Source organism: Eumetopias jubatus, unplaced genomic scaffold (assembly GCF_037043125.1).
Source record: "Eumetopias jubatus isolate StellerSeaLion01/CBP00866 unplaced genomic scaffold, mEumJub1_p1.0 scaffold_4, whole genome shotgun sequence".
Lineage (NCBI taxonomy): Eukaryota > Metazoa > Chordata > Mammalia > Carnivora > Otariidae > Eumetopias > Eumetopias jubatus.
The window spans coordinates 83,203,869-83,213,667 of NW_028274810.1; the positions used below are offsets into that span (position 1 = coordinate 83,203,869).

General features: G+C 61.6%; 1 protein-coding gene across 1 annotated transcript in view; it reads left to right on the forward strand.

Moving 5' to 3' along the window:
- ADGRB2 (adhesion G protein-coupled receptor B2) overlaps positions 1–9,529 on the forward strand; it is a 29,559-nt gene extending 20,030 nt beyond the window's left edge. The window contains exons 19-29 of the mRNA XM_088023021.1: positions 95–164; positions 551–617; positions 770–855; positions 1,148–1,246; positions 3,347–3,518; positions 3,850–3,945; positions 4,317–4,356; positions 5,018–5,634; positions 7,940–7,975; positions 8,418–8,516; positions 9,083–9,529. Of these exons, the coding sequence (XP_087879147.1) occupies positions 95–164; positions 551–617; positions 770–855; positions 1,148–1,246; positions 3,347–3,518; positions 3,850–3,945; positions 4,317–4,356; positions 5,018–5,634; positions 7,940–7,975; positions 8,418–8,516; positions 9,083–9,268 (1,568 nt within the window). The 3' untranslated portion in view covers positions 9,269–9,529. The remainder of the gene's footprint in view (positions 1–94; positions 165–550; positions 618–769; positions 856–1,147; positions 1,247–3,346; positions 3,519–3,849; positions 3,946–4,316; positions 4,357–5,017; positions 5,635–7,939; positions 7,976–8,417; positions 8,517–9,082) is intronic.
- The last annotated feature ends 270 nt before the right edge of the window (positions 9,530–9,799 follow it).

Consider the following 9,799-nt stretch of genomic DNA (forward strand, 5'->3'; position numbering starts at 1 on the left):
CTGGGCCCGGGGTCAGCTGCGCTGGGGCTGGGAGGATGAGGGGACTCTGAGAACTCACAGCCATCTCACTGTGGCCCCCCCACTGCTCCTGCAGGTCTGCCGGCCCTGGTGGTGGCAGTGTCTGTCGGCTTTACCCGCACCAAAGGATACGGTACATCCAGCTAGTACGTGGGCCTCCCATGGTGGGCAGCAGGGGGATTAGTGGACCTGTTTGGGCATCCCACTGGGCATGGGGTCTACTCAGGCTACAGTCCTGGCCCGTGCCTGCCATGCTGTGGGCAAAATCTTCCGTGTCTCCGAGCCTCTGTTTCCCTGACTGTAAAAGGATGTGCTGGGATTGGGGATAATCTTTAAGCATCATTTAGCTCAGGGATCAGCCTTGTTTGACACCCACGGTGGGCTCAGGGCTGGGTCTTTGTTAGAGGGGAAACTGAGGCTCAGCAGGAGCCCCAGGCTCACTGTCACCCAGCTGGAGGCTCTGCCCCATTGACAGCCCAGGGGGCACTGAGCGGTGGTGTGTCTGATGCCCCCTCTTTTCCCTCCACCCCAGCTGCTGGCTCTCCCTGGAGGGCGGCCTGCTCTATGCCTTTGTGGGCCCTGCAGCTGTCATTGTCCTGGTATGTGCCCCTTTAGCATCCTGGGAAGGGTGTGGCCATAGGGGCTCCACCTTCTCCCTGCACTCCAGCTCCCACTTGGGGGTTTCCCTGCCAGGAGGGCACCTGGTAATCCTGTCTCTCCCCCCCCCCACACACACACACTGGGCCCCCAGGTGAATATGCTCATCGGGATCATCGTTTTCAACAAGCTCATGGCACGTGATGGCATCTCGGACAAGTCCAAGAAGCAGAGGGCCGGGTAAGGGGGATGTGACTTGGCCTTGTGGGAAATAGTGCAGGGAGGGAGGGCCGGGCCTCTTGGAGACTCAGGGCTTGCCGATGGGACCGGGGCTCCCTGACCTTGGTGCATCAAGGGTGCAGGCAAGGTGGGCACCTGGAGTGCTCCGCGGCAGCCCCTCGCCCACCCTAACCCACCTCTTTCTCTCTCGTCTGCCCTCCCCTCCCACCCCACTTGGGGCTCATGCTGCCCCGTCTCCTCCCGCTTCCCATGTGTCTCCCCCTCCTTCTCCCGTGTCTGTGCCGCCCCCGAGGTCGGAGCGGTGCCCCTGGGCCAGCCTGCTCCTCCCCTGCTCAGCGTGTGGAGCGGTCCCCAGCCCCCTGCTCAGCTCAGCCTCGGCCAGGAACGCCATGTTAGTTGTGCCCCCCGGGGGGGAGGGGGTGGGGGCGGGCGGGGGCAAAAGAATGGGGGGCAGTGCCCATGGTTGGGGGGAGGAGGGATATGAGCCCAGTGCCCTGGACAGCTTGCCCTGCCCTGCCAACTGCCACACACTCTCAAGGGCTTGGCATTGATGTGGCAAAGGGCAATGGGGAGTGAATGTCTGTGCCTCTCGGAAAATGCTGGGTTCCTGTGCCCACCCCTTGCTCCCACCCCTGCCCCCACTCCCAGCTTGTTTTATCCAGGCACAGCTGCAGAGCCCTCCTTACACCCCCCAACCTACAGAGGCTTTTAGAATCTTAGGCCCTTAGAATCTTTGAGCTCATAGAACCTTAGAATGATAGAATCTTAGAATAAAACAATCAGAAGCTACGAATGTTAGAATGAGTGAATCATAGTCTTATCATTTGTCATAGAATTTGAGATTTAGAATTTTAGAGGCATTGAATCTCACAATCATTTGGGGGGCAGAGAATCTCAGCGATTCACCACCATACCCCCCGGAAGCTAAGGATCCTAAACTCAGAGGCACGTAAGAGCAGAATGAGTGAATGAATGAATCCACAGGGTCCTTGGGCCCAGCCCAACTTCCCACCCAGGGCCAGAAACCCATCAGAGCCTCCCTGACCAGTGGGGGTCCAGCTTTGTCTTGCACACCTCCGGGGTCAGAGAGGCTCACTGCTCCTGGAGGCAGCCGGCACCGTCTCTGGGAAGCTGTGCGTGGTAGGAAGCTCCCTCTCCCTCGGGCAGCCGTCTGCCTCCCCGACCCAGTCTCTCAGAACTAGCAGTGAAAAGCCTGGGCTTTGGAGGCGGCCAGGCTGGGTCTGCATCCCAGCTCTCTCTCTCTTTCCCAGTTGGGCACACTCCAGTTTCCTCATCTGTAAATTGGGATAATAATCCCCATGCCTGTTTACTGGAGTTGTTTTGATCACAGTGTGAACTAATGTATGTAAATTGTTCAGTGTAGGGCCTGGCAGAGGATTGGTGGTTAATCAATGGCAGCTCTTATGACTGTGATTAGGCCCCTTTCTGAGTCTTGGCTGCGCCCCCGGGGGCTGTGGAGACCACTGTGCCCGCCCCCCCCCCCGCCCCCCGCCAGGCTGAATAGCCCCCAGCTTCTCTTCCTAGGATGGGTCTTGGCCCCCTGCCCATCTCTCTGCCTTGTCCGGAGCCATTCCCACCCCTGCCTGACTCTCCTACTGGGGTGCTCACAAGGCAGAGTAGGCTGGGCGTGGCATCTGGCCCAGTAGGGCAAGCCTGCCCTGCTCTACCCACGTGGGCCCTGGCTGGGGAGGGCGGTATGGCTCTGGGGCCTGGATGCCAGGGCCCGTCTGCCTCTTCCCTCGGGCGTCCCGAGTCAAGGAGGTGGGGGATGCGTGGGTTTGGTCATGACCCCAGCTTTTCCGGCCAGCCCCAGCTATGCTCTTTCCGCCCAGGGCTCTGAGTGGGCCCCCCAACACCCCAGGAGCCTGGCACCACCTCCTTGGGGACCTGAGGGGGAAGAGGCTCTGCTGCACCGGGCCTGACCCCATGCCCAAAGATGTGTGCGCTCACGTCCTCCATGCTCTCTGACTGTTGGATCTGTGTGTCGGACCGTCTCATGCTCTCTCCCCGTGTCTGCCATCTCTCCTGTCCAGCCCCGTCCCGCCTCTCCTGGAATCTCTGGGGGTGCAGCCCAGGCCTGTGATTCCACGCAGATTGGGGCTGAAACCCACAGCATCTGCATCTGCCTCCCTCGCTGTCTTCTGTCCCACGGGCTCTTTCCACCTTCCCCGTCTCCGTCCCCTGACGCCGCCTCAGGCTCAGCCCCACCGTGTTGGCCCCTCCCACCTCTCCTGGTTCCCGCTCTGGCCCCGCCGCCGCTCTCCGCTCTCTGTCCCTGTTCTGTCTCTCTGCCTTTGGCTCCTCGGCCTCTGTCTGCTTGGGGACATTGCTGAGGTCTTGGAATGTGGAGCCCTAGCCAGTCTTGGGCAGCTTAAGGGCCCCAGGCCTAGTGCAGGCCTGGATTCATCCCCCCACCACCCCCCAGCCCCCTGGAGTGTCACCCTGACGGGCCCTCTGCTGCCGTCCTCAGGGCCTCACTCTGGAGCTCCTGCGTCGTGCTGCCCCTGCTGGCGCTCACCTGGATGTCGGCCGTCCTGGCCATGACGGACCGGCGCTCCGTGCTCTTCCAGGCCCTCTTTGCCGTCTTCAACTCGGCGCAGGGCTTTGTGATCACCGCCGTGCACTGCTTCCTGCGCCGAGAGGTGGGGCCGGGCTTCTCCCGCCCCCTCCCGTCCCCCTCACCTGGCAGATGGGGAGGAGCCAAGCCCCTCCCGGCCCCCCCCCCCAGCTGGGTGTGGAAGCTGGCGGCCTGGGGCAGCCTTGGCCTTGGCCTTAGGGCCTCCTAGGACTCCTCCTCCCCTCTGACCTTCCCCCACGCCGCATGCATTTCTTTCCTTCCACACCCACCTGGGTGCCTGGGGTGGGAGGCACAGCCAGCTGTGGCCGGGGGGCCTGTGGTGGCCTCAGGCACAGCCAGCTGTGGCCAGGGGCCCTGTGGTGGCCTCAGGCCCAGCAGGCACCCGCTGCCCCCAGGTCCAGGATGTGGTGAAGTGCCAGATGGGTGTGTGCCGGGCCGATGAGAGTGAAGACTCCCCCGACTCCTGTAAGAACGGGCAGCTGCAGATCCTGGTGAGTGAGGAGGCCGAGGCAGGGTGTGGTTGGGTTCTGAGTGTGCCCCCCCCACCCCCAGTCCTCCTACCCCAGGCTTATCTTCCCATCCATGGAGGGGATGAGAGACAGGGAGGGGACAGAGCCCGGGTTTGATTCAGGCCCAGTCACTGACAGCTTGGTGGCATCGGGCAAGTCTTTTCCCCTTTCAGTGTTCCTACCTGTCGGGCGAGGCTGGACAAGACCCTGTGTGGGGCCCCCCTGGGCTCCGTCGGGCAGTGTGCCAAAGGCAGCCCCTCTGGGTGGCTGGGGAGGGGCCTGAGCCCCCTCCCCCCCACCCTGATACATGGATCCTTTCTCTGCCCATCCGCTCTGTTCCTCTCTGCCTATAGTCAGACTTTGAAAAGGATGTGGATCTGGCTTGTCAGACAGGTGAGTCTGCCTGAGAGCCGAGAATGTTCCCCAGGGGTGGGCAAGAAGGGAAAGCCTCCAGCCCGATCATGGGAGGCCCTGTTAACGGTCTGGTTGTGGGGTTTAGCTGTAGAGTCAGAGAGCCCTAACTTGGAGTCGAAGTTGTGAACACTGCTTCTTGTGTGACTTTGGGCGAACGGCTTACTTGTCTGAGCCTTAAATGAATTAGGGGACATCAAATGCCTAGCAGGATGCTTGGCATAGAGTGGCTATCACATTATTATATCATTTCCATACTTCTTACCAGAATCTCTTTCCAGTTCTGGCTCCTGGGGAGGAGCTGCTGGAGGGGTGGGGGGAAGGGAGGAGCAAGGCCATTTTGACAGCCTTGGGGCTGTGGGGGTCAGAGGTCAGGACCTGCACCAGGCGCTGACCTGTGGGACCTGGCCCTTGGCTTCATCCCTTGCCCTGCCTTGCTATGGGCCTCTGGGCCGGTCTGACCCCTCTTCTTAGCCCATCTGGTGTGTGAGAGAGTGTCTCCCACCTAGCCATCTCTCCGGGACTCAGTTTCCTCTCCTTGGACTCAGTCCAAGCTCAGGGGCTTGGTACCTACCCAGCCTGGGCCAGGGCATCAGGGACTCTTCCTCCTCAGGACTTACCTCTCTCCCACTCCTGCCCTCAGTTCTGTTCAAGGAGGTCAACACTTGCAACCCATCTACCATCACGGGCACACTGTCCCGCCTGTCCCTGGACGAGGACGAGGAGCCCAAGTCCTGCCTTGTGGGTCCCGAGGGCGGCCTCAGCTTCTCACCACTGCCCGGGAATATCCTGGTGCCCATGGCGGCCTCACCAGGGCTGGGGGAGCCACCGCCCCCCCAGGAGGCCAACCCCGTGTACATGTGTGGGGAAGGCGGCCTGCGGCAGCTGGACCTCACGTGGCTTCGGCCCGAGCCGGGCTCCGAGGGGGACTACATGGTGCTGCCCCGGCGGACTCTGAGCCTGCAGCCCGGCAGCGGGGGCGGGGCTGGCGAAGAGCCCCCAAGGGCCCGGCCCGAGGGCACCCCTCGGCGGGCTGCCAAGACACTGGCCCACCCTGAAGGCTACCCCAGCTTCCTGTCTGTGGACCACTCGGGCCTGGGGCTGGGCCCTGCCTATGGGTCTCTGCAGAACCCCTACGGGATGACCTTCCAGCCGCCCCCACCGACACCCAGTGCCCGCCAAGTATCTGAGCCGGGGGAACGCAGCCGGACCATGCCCCGTACTGTGCCGGGCTCCACCATGAAGCTGGGCTCCCTGGAGGTGAGGGGCTGTAGGGCATGGGCTGGGGGTGGGAGGCCTGCTCCCCGTGCGCCCAAGGCGATGTCTGAGTCGCAGGCGGCAGCAGTGGCGGGGGTGGGGGGGGCGGGGGGGGGCAGCCAGCAGTGCCCCGCCCCCTGCCCCGAGCGGCCCCTTTGTACGAAGTGGCTGGGAGTGTGTACACCGTGCCTTCCTTCCTCGGTGTGTGCTCCCGCCAACACAAGGGAATTCTGGCTTCTCCGAGCTCCTCAGATGGGCTGGGACTCAGTGCCCACGTGCCTTCCCGCGTGCTTCAGGGCCTCCTTTGGGGTGACTGGTTAGAACGGGTCTTCCTTGAAGGGGCCTGGTGTTGGGTTGTGAGGGAAGCTACACTGGGGGCTGGGAGCCTGGGTCGCTGAGTCTGGCAGGTCTGAGTGTGGATCGGGCGCTACTGATCAGCCGTGAGATCGCGAGCATCCTCTCTCTCTGAGCCTCAGTTTCCTCATTTGGGAAGAGGGCAGCCTCTTTGTAGAGTTGTTCCTAGGATTCATTGGGTGTTAGAAAACGTCTGTCTCTGTGTGCAGCCAGTGGAAAGTTCTAGGTAATTGGAAATTGATGCTGTTAACATCCCTGAAATCCGCCTCGGGCACTGCCGCTAGGCCTCTGGTCATTGACCCTCTCTTCCCGAGAAAACACGAGCCCCTTTGTCTCACTGCCTGTGTGTTTTCTGTGGATGTCCCACCTTCTCTCCGGCCTCCTCAGAGAATCACTGGGAACAGGCAGGTGACAAGCAGTAAGCCACTGTAGAACTCCAGAACACTCTAGAACTCTGGGAGGGATGATGGAAGTGCGGATAAGGGCAGGGTCAGGAGTCACAGCTCAGACGCCATCAGCTGCTCATGTTTGGCCTCTGACACCTCTCCCCATCCTCCGCACAAAGGAAATTAAGTTAGCAGCTAGAGGTTTGCAAGTTTAGTTTCTCTCCCAAAAATGCTTCTTGAACATTTGGTGCCCGCTCCTGCTGCAGATGGCAGACACAGGAAGGCAGAACAAAGGCAAAATGACAGCCGCGCCGGGGAGGGGCGCGGTCGGCGTCACGGCAGGTTTTGTTCTGTGGACACCTGCCCGGGGTTGGGCCACGGAGGAGGGGCCAGTTTGGGGCTCTGTGTGTGGGAGGTAGCAGTAAATGTGGCGGTGTCTTGAGGGGTCAAGGATGACGTCCAGAATTCTGGTGCAGGCAACTGCGGTGGAGTGGAGGCGGAGGAGTGGGTTTGGGGCGGGGAATTCGGAGTTTTTTTAGTTGGGCACAGCTGTGTATGTGGTGCCTGTGGGCATCAGGGGATGGGAAGAGATGTCCTGCTGCCTCCAGAAGGAGAGATGTGGCCAGAACAGGGAGGGCACACACATATGCGTGGTCAAGGGCAGGAGAAGGTCTAGGGCTGAGCGTGGAGGGCCTGGTGCTGGGGAAGCCAGGGATGGTGGGGAGAAGGGGCAGGCAGGGAGGTGGGAGGACCAGGAGGGAGTGGCGTCATGGAGGCCAGTGGTGGTGACCATGTCTGCTGGGCCCAAGACTTAGAAGATCTTAGTTGGTGGTCTTAGCCTCCTCCCTGATGTTTCCCCAATGTAACCCAGGACAGTTGACTTTGCTCTCATGAGTGCTCCTGGTGCCAACATGCTAAGACTCTAAGGCCTCCTGCTTGAACAGCGCTGGATGCTGCATAGGTCAATGGGGCCTTGAATGTGCTCTTGGGCAAATGAGGGCCTGGAGGGGTGCAGAGGCCAGGGAGGCAAGACCTGGTTTGTCAACAAGGCAGGGTCAAAGGAAGGACTGGAAGCCCGACTCCTTGTGTTTGCAGGGCAAGTGGAAGGTTCCAAGGAGAGGGGAGCCTGTGGCTGGCAGAGGATGGGGCAGGATGGGGCGGACGGGCAGAGTCCGGGGCACAGAGGAAGGAGGGTCTGCTCTGTGATCCCATGCGGGAATCCATGTCTCTGTGACACTTGGCACCGCGGGCAGACACGTGTCTGTGGTGTGTCTGTGTGCGCGCACTCCCTGTGAGGGTCTGCCTGCAGGCTCGGGCATGTGTGGGCCTTGCAGGAGCGGCGGGAGTGTGGGCCTGTGGTGGGGTCACGCCTCAGCTCCTCCTCCCCCAGGCCTCTGCCCTGGTCCTCCAACCCCAGAGGGCTGCCCTTAAGGATTCCTGGCTCCTGGGCGCGGGCTGGCGGGGAGGTGCGAGGCAGATATTCGGTACCAGGGTTCCTGTCTCTAAAGCCCCCGCATGTGCTAAAAAACTTTTTTCTCCTTCACTGTTTCCCTGGTGCTCCCTCCCAGCGAAAGAAGTTACGATATTCAGACCTGGACTTTGAGGTAAGTGGGGTGTATGTGCGCGCGCACGCGTGTGTGTGTGTGTTGGGGAGCATCTGTCTGTGGTGTCTGTTCCCGGAGGGTCCACTGTGTGTGTGTGTGTGTGTGTACGTGTGTGTGTGCGCGCGTGTGTGTGTGTTGGGGAGCATCTGTCTGTGGTGTCTGTTCCCAGAGGGTCCACTCCTAACAGGAGCCAAAGCCCCATTGCAGAGCCTGACCCAAGGCCCCGAGCCTGTGGCTTCTGTGGGGTCTTCCCACCATCCCCCCGACCTGAGCCCAAGCCCAGAGCTGGGAAGTCGTGGGAGAGCCAGGCCTTGACCTAGGGGGCCAGCAGCAGGCAGAGATGCGGGGAGCCAGGATGCTGAGTGACGGGGTGGGGGGGGCGGGGGCTGGCTCACAGTGCCACCGGTGCGGTCTGCCTCCTCTCACCCCCTGTGGCCCCCAGAAGGTGATGCACACCCGGAAGCGGCACTCGGAACTCTACCACGAGCTCAACCAGAAATTCCACACTTTTGACCGGTACCATAGCCAGTCCACAGCCAAGGTGAGGGCTCCTCCCAAGTGCTCCCTGCCCACAGCTCAGGGCCCAACCTGACAAGGGCCCCACAGAGTCGGACCCTGACCCATGGCCCCCGTTGCAGAGGGAGAAGTGGTGGAATGTGTCTTTGGGTGGGACAGCCGAACGGAGCGTGTCTAGTGTTAAGTCCCCCGCCTGGGCTGGGTCAGGGTTAGGTGGGCTCTGAGGGGCTTCTTCCCTCCCAGCCCTCCTCCCCTTCCTGGGCAACCTCACCCTGCCTCACCAAGGGCTACCCATGGCATAAGTGACAATTCTGGGGCTGCCTGGGAAAGGGGGGCAATGCCAGGGGCTCCGACAGGATCTTGAGGAGGGTGGGCACAGAGAAGGCACAACCCCAGGGGCCTCTCAGAGCACAGGGCTCAGGAACCCAGCTCTGGAGCCGGGCGGATCTGGGTTTGAACTCTGCTCAGGTGCCTGGGTGCTGGGTAACTTTGGGCTTCTCTGGCCCTCTCTGGGCCTTCTTAGCTTGTGCTGTACAATGAGCGAGGGGGTATTGGCCTATCTGCACGGGTCCTTCCCACTGCCTCCCACAGGAGAAGCCTAGCCCTGGGGAGCATCCTGGCTTGTCCCAACAGCGGAGACACCAGAGCTGGAGCACCTTCAAGTCTATGACGTTGGGCTCGCTGCCCCCCAAGCCCCGAGAACGGCTGGGCCTGCACCGAGCAGCCGCCTGGGAGCCCACAGAGCCACCTGATGGTGACTTCCAGACAGAGGTGTGAGTGCCACACCGGACTGCCCACTGCGTATAAATATATATATCTCTCTATTTTCACACTCCACTTTGGAACCACCCAGGAGCCGGCGCCCCCTCCCCTCTCCCGAGGGCTGGGCAGGGAGGCGCAGTGGACTCAGCCGGGCTGGGGGAGCCAGACACGGCATGGCCTGGGGGGCCAGGGCCCTTCCCTGTTTCTCAGAGGCCCCCCATCTTCACCCCAGCTATCTGTCCCTGTCCCGGGCTGGGGAGGGGGGAGGGAAACTTTGTCGGGAATAAACTTCACTCTGTGGATTTTGCTGCTGAACTGTTTGCTTCCCCCCGGGGGAAGGCCCAGCCCTGGGACCCCAACTTTGTTCCTCTGTCTCCTTGGTTCACCCCACTGGGTCTCATCAAACCGTATAATGAGGTCAGGCCTGCCCTGACTGGGAGGGGGCACCTGGGCTCTGACTCTATCTTGGCCCCTGACTCCCTGGATGACCTTGGGCATATCCTGTCTCCCATCCGGGCCTGGGTGCGATAAGCAGATTGGGAATGT